This window comes from Polypterus senegalus, chromosome 4 (assembly GCF_016835505.1).
Source record: "Polypterus senegalus isolate Bchr_013 chromosome 4, ASM1683550v1, whole genome shotgun sequence".
In the NCBI taxonomy this organism is placed as follows: domain Eukaryota; kingdom Metazoa; phylum Chordata; class Cladistia; order Polypteriformes; family Polypteridae; genus Polypterus; species Polypterus senegalus.
The window spans coordinates 6834526-6853608 of NC_053157.1; the positions used below are offsets into that span (position 1 = coordinate 6834526).

A 19083-nucleotide genomic window follows, 5' to 3' on the forward strand; every position below is an offset into this window, starting at 1 on the left:
TACTGCAGTAAGGAGTTTGCATGTTCTCCCCGTGTCTGCGTGGGTTTCCGCCCGCAGTCCAAAGACATGCCAGTTAGGTGCATTGGCGATTCTAAATTGGCCCTAGTGTGTGCTTGGTGTGTGGGTACGTTTGTGTGTGTCCTGCAGTGGGGTGGCACCCTGCCCAGGATTGGTTCCTGCCTCGTGCCCTGTGTTGGCTGGGATTGGCTCCAGCAGAGTGACCCTGTGTTTGGATTCAGCGGGTTGGAAAATGGATGGATGACTGCAGTAGCTAAGAACAACCTATTCCACTGTCATGAGCATTGTGCAAAAAAACCATTAACATCAATACAGGTTTGCATGGCCCCATAAAGTGATAGTTTTCAAGGGGGAGGCACTAATGAAGAGAAGGAATCACATTGCATGACAGTTGCAGTCAAAATATATATATATATATATATATATATATAGCGCCTTTTTATTGAAAAAAATATAGTTTAAAGTTGTTTGCAAAATTTGGACAACATATTTTCAACTATCCAAAGAGGCATTTAGACTTCGTAAAATATCCAGAGGTGCCTGTCAAAAGTTGTATTGCATTAAACATGTCTTAGAAAAGGAATAAATCTACATATATAAATTCACTAAGGCAAGACACCCATGGAAAGCACACCAGAAGGGGCGTGGATTTGCTAAGCCGCCGACAAGATACCAATGGTGCAAGCAGGGAGGAGCCACAACCACCAAATCCAAGGCCACTGGATATGACGACAACTGGCAGAGCCACGCCCACCAACCCAGACGTGACGACACAGACAGAACGGCGTCATTTATATTCGGCTGTCGTAGAGGCCTCATGTACCTCCGAGCCACCTTGACTGCTCATAGAGGCATGTTTCTCGCGGAGGTGAGTCACCATATGCAGCGTGTAAAACTGTTTGCGAGGGGTATCCCATGGGATCCTTAAAACAATCCTTTACAACTGAGGTTAAAACACAATGAAGTGAGCAGTCTTTAAAAACGAGTTTTCGGTTACGACGCACGACCGCGTGCACCATAGCAAACTGTTTTACACGCTACATACATTGATTCGCATCCGCGACAAACCTGCGTCTTCTTCACTCACGGACAATTATATGTTGCTCTCTCCAGAGTTCCATCTTTTCATTCACTTTGTTGTATCCTCAAACCCTCCCTTTTTAGACAACTGTGTCTTTCCAGAAGTGTTCAACCATCAATAAATAATTATGCAGCGTTTGTTATGCCGCGGGTTCACTATTGTGTTGTATTTTGCTCTCTCCAGAGTTCCATCTTTTCATTCACTTACTGTTGTATTCTCACACCAACCCGTTTTAGACAACCGTGTCTTTCCAGAAGTGTTTAGCATTCAATAAATAATTATGCATGAGATTGAGCGTGTGTCTACCCGGCGCAGAGGGGCGTGGGTAAGCCGTTGAACCCCATTGGAATTCCCACTAAGTGCGACTCATACGCTCCCACTGGTTTTGTCCCTACCCTTTGTACACACCCCACTACCACCTCTCTACTACTGTGGTCGGGTGTCTTGGTGGATTATATATAGAAAAGCAGCGAAAACCGCACAGAGCAATGAAACATCTACGTCAGTCACAGGTCCATCTGGACTGTGCAAAGACGACGACGACCCAAGTGACGAGTTGGAGGTGGGCACATGAGCGGGCAGTGCATACTGAACGAGAAATCAGCAGACTAGCATGACGGAGGGAGCGGAATGGACGTCCTTCTCCTCTCCTCCCGTTCCACACTCCGCGCCGTGTACCCCCATCCCTCTGTCTGGCAGGAGAAGGCGCGATGGGCGGTCCGCCAGTTTTCAGTCACGGACGATTGTGTGTTGGTTCGTTCCGTGCATTGTTACAAAGTTGCTTTTCTTGCTGATTTATTACATTACCGATTTTTCAAATGTTAAATTTTCTCCCTGTGCTGAAAAATCATTAAAAAACCGGCCTGATTATGCGACGTTTGGTACGCCACAGGTGGGCTAGTAGTAAATATTTTTTGTAAACCAACTACACTTTCTGTTAATGTTAATTTCGGTCTACTGACACGTTAGTGACTTTTTAAACAACTTTCCCAACATTAAACTGCATAATATTTAAACCAATAAATAATAACAAAATAGTGCAACTTCCTGTAATAATACGACTGTATTACGTCAAGCCCAGGTGCATTACACAGCACTGTATTCACAAAATAAAAATAAAACAAAACAAGTGCAACTTGGTGATGACATCTTTACTAACTGAACCATCATTTAGGCAAATTGCATTAATATGGGCTTTGCTTCAAGCTAAGCTATATACATAAATAATAAAACAGCAATTTGCATTGTGGTAATTTGTGGTATAGCCCTATGGAAGCGTATTAGTTGGGTTTTTTTTCCTCCCTCACCGTGGCCCTATATCGAGAATAAAGTCAACATGTTGACTTTATTCTCAACATTTCCACTTTAATCTCAACGCTTGGGTCGAGATTAAAGTCGACATTTCCACTTTATTCTCGTAGTTTATCTTATAACTAAAGTAGAATGTCGTAAACTAAACTTCATCCTAAAAATCAGTGTTTAAATTTGCTAGATTTTCTCAAACCCCGTCATAAGTTAATGTAGCACATTAAATGCTTTGTGTTAAGTGTTCCCCGACCCAGTTGCTAATCGCTATGTGCTTCTTAAACTGACTTCTTCGCAGTTAGCGACCACCACACAGAATCCATTCACTTCATGATATTCCTTGCTCTGTGAAGATTTAGAATGCAAAGATAAATAAAATACTTGATATCATTTTCAGGATGAAATGCATTAAAGCAGGTGTTAAACATACACGGTAGTGAGGTGGTAGTGCTGCTCCCTCGCAGTAAGGAGTCCCCAGGTGCACGTTCAGTGTAGAAAACTTTTATGGCAGGTGTGACGAGGCTCCAAAAAACTGGATATACGAATGGTTATCGCACAGGTTTAACTTAAATATCGTGTAAATGTGTTTGTGATCTGGTGGTCGGAGACACAAACACAGAATTCAACTGATGTTCTTCTGAGCGGATGTCCCTGTCTGACATATCAAACCCTCGGCTCTTTGGTTTTCTTTCTCCATCTAACCAATCACCACACGATAAAAGTCTTTGTGAAATTAAAACTAGTTATAAACTTAGACCGCGGAGAACTCTATAAAAAATCTTCATTATACATGTTTCATTATGCCATCCATTCAGGGTTGCGCCTATCCCAGCAAGCATTGTGTGCGAGGCAGGAGCAAATCCTGAACGGGGTGCCAGCACATCGCAGGGTGAATATAAGCTACACATACACTTGCAGGGTCAATCTAGCATAACAAAACCCCACACCCTACATGACTTTGAAAGGAAACTGAAGCACGCCGAGTAAACGGACCAGAAAAGCATTAAAATTCAAGGCAGGGAACACCCAAGACCCCCTTACTGCAAGGCAGCAGTGCAACCTCCACGCCGCCGTGCCCCCACTTGATTAATACATGCTTTAATGCATTTCATCATAAAAATCATATCAAGTATTTATCTTAGCATTCTAAATGTTCAGGGAGCAGAAATATCATGAAATGAATGTATTCTGTGTGCTGCCTGTGCCTCCTCTTAGTGCAAAGAGGAAGTCAGTGTAAGAAGCACGTAGCGATTAACATGGCTACGGGAACACTTAATACAAAGCATTTAATGTGCTACATAACTTAGGACGGGGTTTGAGAAAAATCTAGTAAATTAAATATTCATTTTAATGATAAAGTTTAGTTTACGATGCTCTACTTTAATGACAAATTATGAGAATAAAGTCAACATGTCGTCACACTATTACACAGTACCCAGGTACATTACACAGTATTGAAAAAATAAAACAAGTACAACTTGGCTTGCAGTATTACCCAGTAGTATAGAAACAGTATTCACACATTTGAGCATAATGGTTCACATCCAACCTTTTAAAAACAATCTCTCCAGACAACAGACATGGCTCCTTTTTTAGGCAAAAGTTCTTCTGTGTCATCATGTTCAACTTTATCGTCTACTAAAGGTCCACAAGATGTTCGCCAAGAAGGATTTTGGCTTCCTCAAGTACATTTTGGCAAACTCCAGTCTGGCTTTATGTTTCTGTGTCAGCAGTGGGGTCCTCCTGACTCTCCTGCCATAGCGTTTCATTTCGCTCAGATGTCGACGGACAGTTCGAGCTGACACTGTTGCACCCTGAGTCTGCACAACAGCATGAATATGTTTTGAAGTTGATTGGAGCCGTTTATCCACCATTCGGACTATCCTTCGTTGCAGTCTTTTAGCAATTTTTCTCTTCTGTCCACGTCCAGGGAGATTAGTTACAGTGCCATGTGTTGTGAACTTCTTGATTATGTTGTGCATGGTGGACAAAGGAACATGAAGATCTCTGGAGGTGGACTTGTAGCCTTGAGATTGTTGATATTTTTCCACAATTTTGTGTTCTCAAGTCCTCAGACAACTCTCTGCTCTTCTTTCTGTTCTCCATGTTTAGCGTGGCACACTCAGATGCACAACAGAAAGACTCGTCTCCATTTTAACCAGCTTCAGGTGCGATTGCTATATTGCCAGCACCCGTTTCTTGCCACAAGTGAGTTCAAACGAGCCACATATGCTTGAAATAAAACGATTTACCCACAATTTGGAAAAGGTGCCAATAATTTTGTCCAGCCTGGTTTTTCAGTTCTGTGTGACATGATGTCAGATTTGGCTTTTTTTCTCCATTTTTTTGCACATAAAAGGAAATAAACATGTGTATGCCAAAACATATGCAATTGCAACAGTCTTCTGGGGGAAATGGTGCATTTTCTTGGAAAATTCCAGGGGTGCCGATAATTTCGGCCATGACTGTATTGCATACCAGGGATTTTTCCTGCCTTGCATCTAAATCCAGGTTCCTGTGATCCTGCTCTGGAGACACAGGTTTAGATAATGTAGATTATTGTTCTTAATCTCAGATGCTGCCTCTGTCATTCTGTGCCCCTCCATACACCCATCACCTACTCTTCAACTATACTCCGCTATACCCTAACTACAGGGTCACGGGGGTTTGCTGGAGCCAATCCCAGACAAGACAGGGAGCAAGGCAGGAAACAAACCCTGGGCAGGGTGTCAGCCCACCGCAGGGGGCACATACACACACACACACGGAATCGCCAATGCGCCTAACCTACATGTCTTTGGACTGTGGGAGGAAACCAGAGTACCCGGAGGAAACCCACACAGAGAACATGTAAACTCCAGGCAGGGAGGACCCGGGAAGCGAACTGCGAGGCAGCAGCACTACCCACTGTGCCACCCACACCTACTCTTGCTCTGCTAATTATGGGTTTACTGATCTTATGCATGGGCTATTCAAGTCTCACTGCCCTTAACCTTTACATTACATGCTTGTTTTTCTTTGTTTCCCTCAACACAGCAAGGTGGGGTCTGCACACTCATTCAAGCCCAAGAGCCATGTTCTTCCTTAACCCCCGTGGTCACGCCTGTCACAACACAGTAGTATCTCTTTTCTTTTTTTTTTTTTTATAATATCTCTTTCCAGGCCTGCAGGTACAAAATTCTGTCTATAAATTGTGTGGGCCCGAGATGGAATCAGAGACCAATATGGCTGGTAGAAAATAAAGCCCAGTGTCTGAGATTTTTGAATGAAATATTGAAGGCATTCATCACAAGGATATTGTCATTGGAGCAGGATATGTTGTGTGCTGTAGACATTTATAGTAAAAAACGCTCCTAAAGTTCATTACAAATTGACCCATACTGGTCAATAAAAGGAGAATAAAAAAGTGCCAACAGTCAGCACAGATTTGTTCAGCACAAAAATGACAGAAAACATTTTAAAAATAATAAAATTGTGTAAAATTCGCTTATATTCAGTACCTGATTTTGATTATGCTTTTTATCAGACAAAAACCAAACCAAATAGTAAACTGTGTCATGTTGCATAGTAAGCTTCCACTAAAATTAAACTCTAAAGCCTTGTTCACGCGGGCGTTTTTTGCGTTCGTAGCGTCCAGTGAGCGCGAATCAAGTGCCGAGTGTTTTCTACACGTAGGAGTCAATGAGAGTGTTCACACGGGCTTTGGTGACGTGCGTTTGTCCGGCAGCGCATTTATACGGCATCAAAAAAACGTTGCATGCAGCTTTTTCTTGCTGTTCAAAACCCAACGAACGCAAGGAAACCGCTTCTAGTTCGTTTTCTGCGCGTTTATTTTACGCTTAGGAGGACCGGATATATCCCATGATCCTATATTATTTTTATGTTTTCCATATACAGTATATATTTTCATATTGCTTATTTTATTGTCTCATGTAATTTGTAAACCATGAACCTATTAATTTATGTTCTAATATAATTTTTTGAATGAAATATTGAAGGCATTCATCACAAGGATATTGTCATTGGAGCAGGATATGTTGTGTGCTGTAGACATTTATAGTAAAAAACACTCCTAAAGTTCATTACAAATTGACCCATACTGGTCAATAAAAGGAGAATAAAAAAGTGCCAACAGTCAGCACAGATTTGTTCAGCACAAAATGACAGAAAACATTTTAAAATAATAAAATTGTGTAAAATTCGCTTATATTCAGTACCTGATTTTGATTATGCTTTTTATCAGACAAAAACCAAACCAAATAGTAAACTGTGTCATGTTTTGCGTAGTAAGCTTCCACTAAAATTAAACTCTTATCCAAACCCGTTAAGTGTACAGTTCTATCTTTTTAGGACACAAAAACTGAACTCCACAGTTTAGCTGTGCAGAGGGTGCAGACCTATAAATACCTGGGAGTGCAGCTGGATGATAAACTGGACTGGACTGCCAATACTGATGTTCTGTGCAAGAGAGGACAGAGCCGACTATACTTCATTAGAAGGCTGGCGTCCTTCAACATCTTCAATAAGATGCTGCAGATGTTCTACCAGACGGTTGTGGCGAGCGTCCTCTTCTACGCGGTGGTGTGCTGGGGAGGCAGCATAAAGAAGATGGACGCCTCACACCTGGACAAACTGGTGAGTAAGGCAGGCTCTATTGTAGGCACGGAGCTGGACAGTTTGACATCCGTGGCAGAGCGACGGGCGCTGAGCAGACTCCTGTCAATCATGGAGAATCCACTGAACAGGATCATCTCCAGACAGAGGAGCAGCTTCAGAGACAGACTGCTGTCACCATCCTGCTCCACTGACAGACTGAGGAGACCCCAAACTATGCGACTCAGGGGGTAAACGTAAACATTATACAAAGTTATTGTCTGTTATACCTGCATTGTTATCACTCTTTAATTTAATATTGTTCTTTATCAGCTTGCTGCTGCTGGAGTATGTGGATTTCTCCTTGGGATTAATGAAGTATCTACTGTAGCTCTTTAACCATACTACAATTACTAAAACTGAAACCAATATATATAAAAGTAAAATAGAAATGTCATTGTAAAATAAAAACTAATCTAAAAGTACACGATGAAAGAAAAACTGAATTTCCAAGTAAGGTCAGAAAAAAATATAGAAATAAACTAATCTAAAAAGGCAAAACTATAATAACCTTGGTCTTGGTTGTATTTTAAAATAATTTAATGCAATCGAGATTTAAAAAAAAATTAAAGTAGCGGTTTCTATCCAAAACATGAACATTTCAGTAAGTTTCTCAAGTTTTGAATGCTAGTGTATATTTTGTAGTGTGCTGTTCCTTGTTAACTTAGTTTGAAGGGGGTGTGAATAAGTATTTGTGAAGCAGCAGCGAACTTCGGCCTCATATAGATGAACGCCATTATACTGTCAGAACTGCAAGACGGGAAAATATTTTGCATTCCATCTTATTTTGGTTTTATGACTTAAGAATTAGGAAAATAAAGCTTGAAGCACCGATCGGCTCCTCAGGTTCCGAGCCTACAGCAGCCAGACTCACGGAGAGGTCCATCCCGCGCGCTTTCAGATGACGCAGGCGTCTTCGTCACGCGATTTTATAATTTCCCGCGACCACGAGGGAAGCGGCGGTGGGTTAGACAACAATAACTACGGAAAAAAAATGGAAAGAAAGATTTCGCCACGTCGCTGTGTGGGGCCAGCGCCACTTGTCCTTGTCTACGCCAAAATAAAAGTAGTGGAAAGTCCCCCTCGCCGCCGCAAAGGAAGCAGCGACGGGCACCATTCATTCATTCCGTCTCTTCTCCGAGGGAAGGGCGCCTCGCTTTGTAGGCCTTCCTCTAAAACGGCCGCGATGCGAAACGCGGTTGGCGATGTTCTGGCGAGAAAAAGTTTTCCCCCACACGATTCACTGAGCCGTTGTAAGCGAAAACACAGCACCTCGTGTGTGTGTGACCATTCGAGGGCATTTTAGTTGGCATTTTTACGTGTTCGGTAATGGGCACTAGGACGCCGTATAATAGCGATAGGCAGTTCAATCCCAACGCCATTACCGTCACATTTTCACAAAAACAAGCCCAGTAATGAAATAAAATAAAAAAATATATATATACACACACGAGTCCTACAAAATGATTAATCTAGTCACGTATCATGGGGCAGTAAGTTGACAGGTCCTATTAGTTGATTGAGGTCAATGGTTACTGTTACATTATAACGGCATATGCACTGATAAATAGCATCCCTTTAAAATCCAAACTACAAAATATTTTCCAACCGGCAAATATTACAATTAAAATCCATCCATCCATTATCCAACCCGCTATATCCTAACCACAGGGTCACAATTAAAATCGAATAGTTAAATACATTTAGTGGACCTGAAAAAGAATAGCAATTCTAACACTGATAAAAACCACCGACTATTCTCATCCTTTATAGATTCACTTGGAGTTAGAAGAGCCCCCCCCCCAAGCAGCAATCTTAGTCATTTCAAAGTTCTAACAATCCGTGTCATCGGCTCTTGTGCAGCAGAATACAGCCCAAAATGAATTCACCTTCTCCGATGGCACCTTTAATCGAAACGGGGAATTACCCACCAATTACTTATACCCGATAGGAGAATCAGAAACCTGCACTGACCTATAGGAGAATGATTTACTTCGGAGACATGAGCCGACGTGTACCACTCTCGGGTCCATTGTTTTCATTTTGGTATTAAACGCCCCCCGAAGTCATTGATGGTTACAAACTGAAAAGTGTTTTTGTTTCTTTATGTATCGGATGATTCAACGCAAGAGTCTCATTAAGTTCCGCAAGACTCGAATGAAAGAATCAGAAAAAAGTCTGGTATCATCCACCTAGCACTTATAAAATGAACCACGGTTATTTAAAAACTTTGTGGCATACTTTCATCCTCCCACACACAATGTCGTCCCCAGTGAATACGATCTTTACCCTGCAGTCTCCCCCTCACCTCTCCTTCCAGGACGTCTGCCTCCATCTGCTGCTCCTGTTCCACGTTTTTGTTGTTCTCCGACTCAGACATCGTTTGTGGCTCTTCCTTCCTTAGGGTGCTTTTTGTTCTCCCAGCAGTCGGAAAAGAGTTGAGTGTTAGTGCTGTGCCGTTTGCCCCGTGGCCAACCCCAGACGAGCAAATGCTCCGTTGGTGATTTCGGTGCGTTTCTGGACGGGAAGTAATCGAAAGTACTCGGTGAAGCGAATGTAATTAATCCTTAAACTGAGCCGTACCGGCACGCCGACACTCACCAAACCGACCCGGCTTTTCAGCACCTTTCAACCAACCACACTAACGCGCGTTGTATCGCGAGACTTCATCTCAACCGCCGCCGGCGAGCGCGCGCGCGCGCGCGTTTGTGTGTGCGGTGGGAGGAGCGTCATACGTCACGCGAGACACCGTATATTGTGTAACTCGAAGAGAAGGGTGCGCGCTTATCTGAAAGGATCCATCAGGTTTGTGAGAAAATTAACTTTGACTGAAATGTTTTTGTGCAATTGTGATAACAGGTACAAGATTTAATAAATGCGTTTATTTTCATAACTTTAGCGGAGTCCTCCTGAAGCTGTGCTTCGTGGTCTGATTTGTAACAATTCACACCCGCTCACCGGCCACTTTATTAGGTACACCTAGCTAGTACCCCGGTTGGACCCCATTTTGCGTTCAGAACTTTTGTAATTCTTCGTGGCGTTGATTCAACAAGATGCTGCAAACATTCCTCAGGGATTATGGTCCATATTGATATGATAGCATCACACAGTTTCTGCAGGTTTGTTGGCTGCACATCCATGATGCAAACCACACATCCCAAAGGCGCTCTTATTGTATTGAAGAAATGAGTACACGGGCAATCCCAGCACGACACGACGAAAATTGTCGATCGGTTACACGGCAAATTAGTTAAATACGTATTAATAGACTCTGCTGAAACAGTTGGTGGTGATGGTGCAGAGGATGAAAACATCAACTTACAATATCACGAAGAATATCTTCAACCGTTAACACTGTCTGGTCTTCCACCTGATGAATTACTGTAGAAAGAAGGATATATCCAAGATAATGTAGTACATCTTCAGGGGATAACAGACAACAAAGGAGATTTTGATATGCCATTCGTATTAAAACGTTTGCAGTTTCCCGTTAGAATAGCTTTTGCTACGACAATTAACAAATCACAGGGACAAACATTCGAAAAGGTCGGTTTATTTATTAGAGAGAAAGAAACGAAATTCACTCACGGGCAGTTACGTGGCGTTGTCACAATGTAAGTCCAAATACAGAATAACAATTCAATGTGATATTGACGAAAATGGAATTTAAAAAATTGTTTTTACTTAAGTTTTACAGTAAAATTGTAAGTTTTAAAAGTATTGGCGTGCTAATTTCAAATCCAAACAGAACGAAATCGTATAATGCAACGAATACCTCTAACGTAAAATGAAACATAATTTACTTTCCAATTTTTACGTTTTACTATTTTTTAATATGGTTAATTACTCGCTGTAATATAAAATAGTTCTATTATGCATATGTAACAATTCCCATGAAAATAGCAATCTGTTTAAATTGTACATCTGCATCCCCATACTCGAGCGGCAGAACCACAAAGTGACTAACACGTAGTGCCGGCCTGGGGGTTGGTGAGCAAAACGAGCAGGGGGCAAAGCCCCCTCGTTTTTCTAAACAAAGACAGGAATCTCTACAGAGGGCTGTAGTAATGCACCCTAACCACTAGAGGGCTTTGCCTGGACAGCCTACGCCCAGAGGCGGTCCTGTCTGAGTATCTTTATGTTCCATATGTTTTGTGGGTGGTACCCCAAGAGGCGGGGCCTCCTGCCCATCACTGTCAAAGGGCCGCCCTCAGCCCTATAATGGTTGGGACAACCTACAGTGCCTTTCAATTCATACTGAAAGCACTCGATGGGATGAGTTTCCACTGTGGGTTTTTCTGCGTTTTTGTGATTAACTGGATTTTTGACTATTTGGATTTGTGCTTTGGAAAATCTTACAGGCAGCTCCTTTTGTGTTCTCTGCTCTTTAGGAGCTTTGGTTATTACTGAGCATTTTAATAAAGTAAATCTAATATATAAAGCAGAGTCGATGTACATATGTGTGTTTGTTTGTCCGCCATACAAATCTGCACCGGGTATCCGATCGGCACCCAACTGGGGATGGGACTCCTTTGTGACTAGGAGAAGGTCAGGGGGTATGTTTGCTTGGGAAAAATGTTCGTGGTGACCTACAGGGCACCTTTTCACCAACACAACGTTCGGCACACGTCCCCATACTTATCATCGACAAGATGGCCGCACAATGCAACAGACGTTCACCGCGGTGCCATCTAGTGGCAGCTTTGGTCTCTGTGCATCACTCTTTACCCATGTTTCTTTAAATTGCCAAGAGATGGCAGAAGTGTCCAAGTATGGGAAAGCCGACTGCTTTGATTGGGTGAAGGGGAACTGCCTTATGGATATAAAAGGTGAACGACCCAGTGCACGTGACCGGCTGACACACCCGCGTTTCCGCACGTCGCACTCCCACACGCACTGATAGTGCTGTATTTCTTTCGCCAACGTCCGTTATATGCAAGCACGTTTGAAGAGAGACGCGCCTTAAAAAGACAGCATCCTTCCCCCGCCATTTTCCCCACACGCAGCACCGGTTGTATGTCACTTCTCTCTGTAGTTACCATCGCCAACATCCGTTAGATGGCATCACGGTTCAACACAGACGCTCCTTACAAACAGAGCATTTCTCCTCGCCATTTTTCCCAGTATGTTTTCAGTGCTACTCTTTTTCACTGCCTTTCTGTATTTGTGTGCTACTTGCTTGCTTTCCGACTCACAATATGATTTCAGTGTTACTCTTTCTGACTGACTGGTGCTATTTGTTCACTTTCCGATGTATCATAAATAAGGTAAATTCATCTCATTGTGGTGCGTATTCTGTACGTAATACCATGTAACACATTATAATTGTCCTGCTTTTCACTAATATACCCATGCCACCGAAAAAAAGACGCAGAATTGGAAGGTCCACTTCAGATGCCACAACAAAGTTTATTTCAAGGGCGTCTGAAACGCCACAGCAGACATAATCCAGAGTGGAGAAACTTACAATAAAATGTCAATCAGAAAACTGTTTCTTCTATTTCTATGTTCTGTTTCTTTCATTTGGGAAATTCACTGGTTATACAGTCGGTACGGAAAGTATTCAGACCCCCTTCAATTTTTCACTCTTTGTTATATTGCAGCCATTTGCTAAAATCATTCAAATTAATTTTTTCCCTCATTAATGTACACACAGCACCCCATATTGACAGACAAAAAAAAGAATTTTTGAAATTGTTGCAGATTTATTAAAAAAGAAAAACTGAAATCTCACCTGGTCCTAAGTATTCAGACCCTTTGCTCAGTATTTAGTAGAAGCCCCCTTTTGAGCTAATACAGCCAGGAGTCTTCTTGGGAAAGATGCAACAAGTTTTTCACACCCGGATTTGGGGATCCTCTGCCATTCCTCCTTGCAGATCCTCTCCTGTTCTGTCAGGTTGGATGGTAAACGTTGGTGGACAGCCATTTTTAGGTCTCTCCAGAGATGCTCCATTGGGTTTAAGTCAGGGCTCTGGCTGGGCCATTCAAGAACAGTCACAGAGTTGTTGTGAAGCCACTCCTTCGTTATTTTAGCTGTGTCCTTAGGGTCATTGTCTTGTTGGAAGGTAAACCTTCGGCCCAGTCTGAGGTCCTTAGCACTCTGGAGAAGGTTGTTTGTCATGGATATCCCTGTACTTGGCCGCATTCATCTTTCCCTCGATTGCAACCAGTCGTCCTGTCCCTGCAGCTGAAAAACACCCCCAACAGCATGATGCTGCCACCGCCATGCTTCACTGTGGGGACTGTATTGGACAAGTGATGAGCAGTGCCCGGTGGTCTCCACACATACCGCTTAGAATTAAGAAATTAGAATTAAGAAATAAGATTCTCTGGTCTGATGAGACCAAAATAGAACTTTGTGGTTTAAATGAAAAGCGTGATGTTTGGAGAAAGGAACACACTGCATTCCAGCATAAGAACCTTATCTCATCTGTGAAACATGCTGGTGGTAGTATCATGGTTTGGGCCTGTTTTGCTTCATCTGGGCCAGGACGGCTTGCCTTCATTGATGGAACAATGAATTCTGAATTATATCAGAGAATTCTAAAGTAAAATGTCAGGACATCTGTCCATGAACTGAATCTCATGCAGCAAGACAACGACCCTAAGCACACAAGTCGTTCTACCAAAGAATGGTTGAAGAAGAATAAAGTGAATGTTCTGGAATGGCCAAGTCAAAGTCCTGACCTTAATCCAATCGAAATGTTGTGGAAGGACCTGAAGCGAGCAGTTCATGTGAGGAAACCCACCAACATCCCAGAGTTGAAGCTGTTCTGTACGGAGGAATGGGCTCAAAAACCTCCACGCCGGTGTGCAGGAATGATCAGAAGTTACCGGAAATGTTTAGTTGCTGTTATTGGGGGGTCACAGCAGATACTGAAAGCAAAGGCTCACATACTTTTGCCACTCACAAATATGTAATATTTTATCATTTTCCTCAAAAAATAAATGACCAAGTATAATATTTTTGTCTCATTTGTTTAACTGGTTTCTCTTTATCTACTTTTAGGACTTGAGTGAAAATCTGATGATGTTTTAGGTCATATTTATGCAGAAATACAGAAAATTCTAAAGGGTTCACAAACTTTCAAGCACAACTGTACATGCTTGAGAACTCTCAAGATCATAACATCCACCAAACAAGATGGATACTTTAAGGCCACATACTCACCTGCTTAATTACACTTACATAGGGAACTCAGCCTGCTCTCTCTACATCTATCAGTAAAGTATGAAGACATTCTCATAAACGGGAACTACTGTTGAGTAAGCTCACGTCCTGTCGAAAAAAACAGAAGGGGTAAAGACCACAGAGACCAGCACCAGCAGGGACATGCAGAGAGCTTGTGGGTTGTACTTCATGGGACAGATGTATTACAAATTAGTGTCTGTTTTTATTTCTGTGGTTTTTTATTTTTTAATTTTACAAGAGATTTAGATGTGCAGTGCCCATGAAAAGCATTGACCTCCATTGAGAATCTTCGCCTTTTCTTGTTCTATAGCACATCCACTCCAGAAGAGGTCATCCACCTGAAGCTTATGGAGGAATATTTCGGACAAAATGAAATAAATAAATAAATGCGTAAATAAATAAAAGTACTGTGAAATGTGAGCATAAATAAATAAATGTGTCATGAAATGACAGCCTTAATAAATAAATATGTCATGAAATGAGAGCATAAATAAATAAATGTGTCATGAAATACGGCTTGAAATAAAACTGTCACTTTCACTCGTCAAAGTTGAGAGGGTGGGCTCTAACACGCCCTCTAGTTACTGATTGGTGAATCGATAGCACAAGAATGAATTAGAAAAATGCTTACTACTGCCGATGAAATGGATTCTGCCGAAGATATTACGTATTTCAGAGAGAGAATTGAAGATTTATCGGAAGAAATTACAATGTTGGCGGCCCTTTTAGACTCCGATATAGATGAAACTGTTTTTGAAATTATCGAAGAACAGGTGGAACAGACTCTACTACACTGCAGTTCAGGTGATGCAGTACCCTGATCTGGACGTCCATCCTTTGACATTCCAGCTGAGTCAATAGAACACCTTCTGTTATGCGGTTTAAAAGTACAACAGATTGCAGATCTGTATGATGTATCGGAGAAGACGATCACAAGACGAATGAGCCAGTTTGATATACGGTGAGCTGCAACGGCTATATTAGTTTAAGTACTTTGACATGGAATGCCCAAAGCAGCTCCACCTAATATTTTGAACTGAACAACTTTGCCACTGATCAGAGCTGTACAGTTGTTTGAAAAAGTAGCTGCGAATATGCACCTGACTTTCTACTCGTAAAACAAGGGTCAAATACTCAGTTCTAAAAGGGCCGCCAACATTGTAATTTCTTCCGATAAATCTTCAATTCTCTCTCTGAAATACGTAATATCTTCGGCAGAATCCATTTCATCGGCAGTAGTAAGCATTTTTCTAATTCATTCTTGTGCTATCGATTCACCAATCAGTAACTAGAGGGCGTGTTAGAGCCCACCCTCTCAACTTTGATGAGTGAAAGTGACAGTTTTATTTCAAGCCGTATTTCATGACGGTTTGCAGGAATGTTACGGACAAAATGAAATAAATAAATAAGCAACGAAAAACATATTTCGTGACACATTTATTTATTTATGCTCACATTTCACAGTACTTTTATTTATTTACGCATTTATTTATTTATTTCATTTTGTCCGAAATATTCCTCCACCTGAAGCTAAGCATGTTCAGGCTCAGATGGGAGACCGTCTAGGAAAAGCTTGTGGTGTTGGTGGGGCCAGCAGGGGGCGTCAACCTTGTGGTCTGAGTGTGGATCCCAGTGCTCCAGTGCAGGTTGACTCCATGCTGCTGTTTGCCTTTGGAAGCCACTTGAACCCACCACCATCGATAATGTAACTGAGAATGAGCCGGGGAAATGAGGACAAGTTAACAAGGGGTTAGTGCAAAAAAGTGACTTAAGGTTTTTTTTTTGAAAAAAAAAATCCAACAACAAATTAAAGTGTCCGAATAACTAGTGCAGTGCATTCTTCTACTTAATAAACAAATAATGCATAAAAACAGTGCGAGGTTTAAATTTCATCCAATAAATCTTCCATTAAAAGCAAGGTTAAAATCTCATCAGCTGTGCACCCCTTTGAAACGTACGTCTCCTCTGCGAACCCCAACTAGGATGCTGAAACAGGGGAGACGCCCAAGAGACAGTCATACCCTCCCTTCTCTGGCAGGTTGGGGTCCCTGCAGCCATCTGTGACCCCCACGACTCCCGCTGACAGGCTTGGAGTCCCTGTTGTCCATGGGTACCCTGCGCAGGGGCGGCACACTGAGCCTCCCGCTGCATTTCCCCCGGACTTAAACGGCAAGTCACTCCAACGAGCACCGCATTACTCCAGCCCCCGAGCTGCTCAGATGGAGTGATCCGCTTTAGCAGACCCAAGCGTTGGCCTCACGTTCCCCAAGGGGGTCTCCTTCCGGCCCCCTAATCCCTGCCTCTCTCTCTCTCTCACTTGCAGTATTTTAACCTCCATCTCCGTTCTTTCCTTCTCTCCTGTTTTCATCTGTCCAGTGCAGGCTCCCCTTAACGCAATTTCCACGGCAATAACGAGGCACCTGACTGATGATCGCACTCGCCCATGCGTAATCAATCAGCCAGGTGCCTCGATCGTCCGTGGAGCACAGCCCAATCTCACACGCCCGTCCTCCAATTTACTTAACGTCTGCCTGAAGCCATGGACCACCTATCACATGTACTGAATTGGGACCCCGTGTTGTAAAAATGGCGACGTCCTTCAGACGAGACGAAAACTGAGGTCCTGACTCTCTGTGGTCATAAAAGATCATTGGGTATCCTTCATAAACAGCCGGGTGTATCACGAGGTCCTGGCTAAATTACCCACCTTTCTGGTCCCCTCATCATCCCGTCTCTAACTGGCGGTCTCTCTCCCCACTTCACCACCTAACAGCTCACGTGTGACGAGTGCACTGGCGCAAAAATGGCTGCTCTCGCATCTTCCAGGGTCCGAGAGCAACGTCTCCCAACCATCCAAGAACAGTTTGGTGACCAACATGATGGAGCACCAGGCCATACGGCAAAAGTGAGAACTAAGTGGCTCAGGGAAGAAAACGTCGAAATTTGGGTTCCATGGCCAAAAAACTTACCAGAACTTAATCCCATTGAGAACTTGTGGTCAATCCTCAAGAGGCGGGTGGACAAACAAAAACCCACCAATCCTGAAATTCCAAGCATTGATTCTGTAAGAATGGGCTGCCATCAGTCAGGATTGGGCCCAGAAGTTGATTGACAGCCTGCCAGGGCGAATTGCAGAGGTCTTGAAAAAGAATCATTTTCCTCAATAAATAAATGACCAAGTATAATATTTGTGTCTCATTTGTGTAACTGGTTTCTCTTTCTCTACTTTTAGGACTTGAGTGAAAATCTGAGGATGTTTTAGGTCATTTATGCAGAAATATAGAAAATTCTAAAGGGTTCACAAACTGTCAAGCACAACTTTATGCTGGTCTTGGTTGAATTTTTTATTTATATACTCAGCAAAAAAAGAAACGTCCTCTGACTTTCAACTGTTTTTACTTTCAGTAAACTTGATGTGTAAATATCTGTATGAACACTAAAAGAGTCAACACCATAAGACATAAACTAAAAATGTTTCACAATGTGTCCCTGAATGAAGGGAGGCTCAAAATCAAAAGTACCAGTCAGTCTCTGGTGTGGCCACCAGCTGCTTGAAGTACTGCAGTGCATCTCCTCCTCATGGACTGGACCAGATTTGTCAGTTCTTGCTGTGAGATGTCACCCCACTCTTCCACCAAGGCACCTGCAAGTTCCTGGACATTTCTGGGGGGAATGGCCCTAGCCCTCACCCTGCGATCCAACAGGTCCCAGACGTGCTCAATTCCTTCGACGATAAACACGAATCCGTCCATCACCCCTGGTGAGACAAAACCGTGACTCATCAGTGAAGAGCACTTTTTGCCACTCCTGTCTGGTCCAGTGAAGGTGGGTTTGTGCCCATAGGCGGCGTTGTTGCTGGTGATGTCTGGTAAGGACCTGCCTTACAACAGGCCTACAAGCCCTCAGTCCAGCCTCTCTCAGCCTATTGCGGACAGTCTGAGCGCTGATGGAGGGATTGTGTGTTCCTGGTGTGACTCGGGCAGTTGTTGTGGCCATCCTGTACCTGTCACGCAGGTGTGATATTCGGATGTACCGATCCTGTGCAGGTGTTGTTACACGTGGTCTTCCACTGCGAGGATGATCAGCTGTCCTTCCTGTCTCCCTGTAGTGCTGTCTTAGGCGTCTCACAGTGCGGACATGGCAATTTATTCAGCAGTCCTCATGCCTCCCTGCAGCATGCCTAATGCACGTTCACGCAGATGAGCAGGGACCCTGGGCATCTTTCACAGTCGGTAGACAAGTCTCTTTAGTGTCCTGCGTTTTAGAACTGTGACCTTAAATGCCTACTTTCTGTAAGCTGTTAAGGTCTTAACGACCATTCCACAGGTGCATGTTAATTAATTGATTAGGGTTAATTGAACATGCATGGAAAACATTGTTGAAACCCTTTAGAGTGAAGATCTGTAAAGTTATTTGGATTTTTAAAACATTATTGTTGAAATACACAGTCCTGGAAAAGGGACATTTCTTTTTTTGCGGAGTATATATATATATATATATATATATATATAAAATCCAACATCTGTCTGTCTGCTTTTCACAAGAGAACTACTTAACGGACTTAGATTGGGTTTTTTTTCTATAATTTGGTTAAACATTCCGGTTCATTTTGCGACTTGTCTCATCACGCCAAGCATCATAGTTTGCTTATGGTACCGATTTGTTAATAAAAAAAAAAAAAATGAATAGGTAACACCTGTGAGATATAGTTTCATTATAAAAATAAAGTTAACGCCTTAATGTAGAACATAATGCTTCTCTGCGTTTATTTATGTAGGAGCTTGGTGTTAAGTGTTTTTAAAAGATTTCTCTATTAAAAAAAAAAAAAATCTTG

At 42.6% G+C, this 19083-nt stretch overlaps 1 protein-coding gene across 1 annotated transcript in view; it reads right to left on the reverse strand.

Annotated features, from left to right (window-relative positions):
• Positions 1-9710, reverse strand: part of smarca5 (SWI/SNF related, matrix associated, actin dependent regulator of chromatin, subfamily a, member 5) — a 59745-nt gene extending 50035 nt beyond the window's left edge. Inside the window, exon 1 of the mRNA XM_039750204.1 lies at positions 9366-9710. Within this exon, the coding sequence (XP_039606138.1) occupies positions 9366-9437 (72 nt within the window). The 5' untranslated portion in view covers positions 9438-9710. The remainder of the gene's footprint in view (positions 1-9365) is intronic.
• Between the last annotated feature and the right edge of the window lie 9373 nt (positions 9711-19083).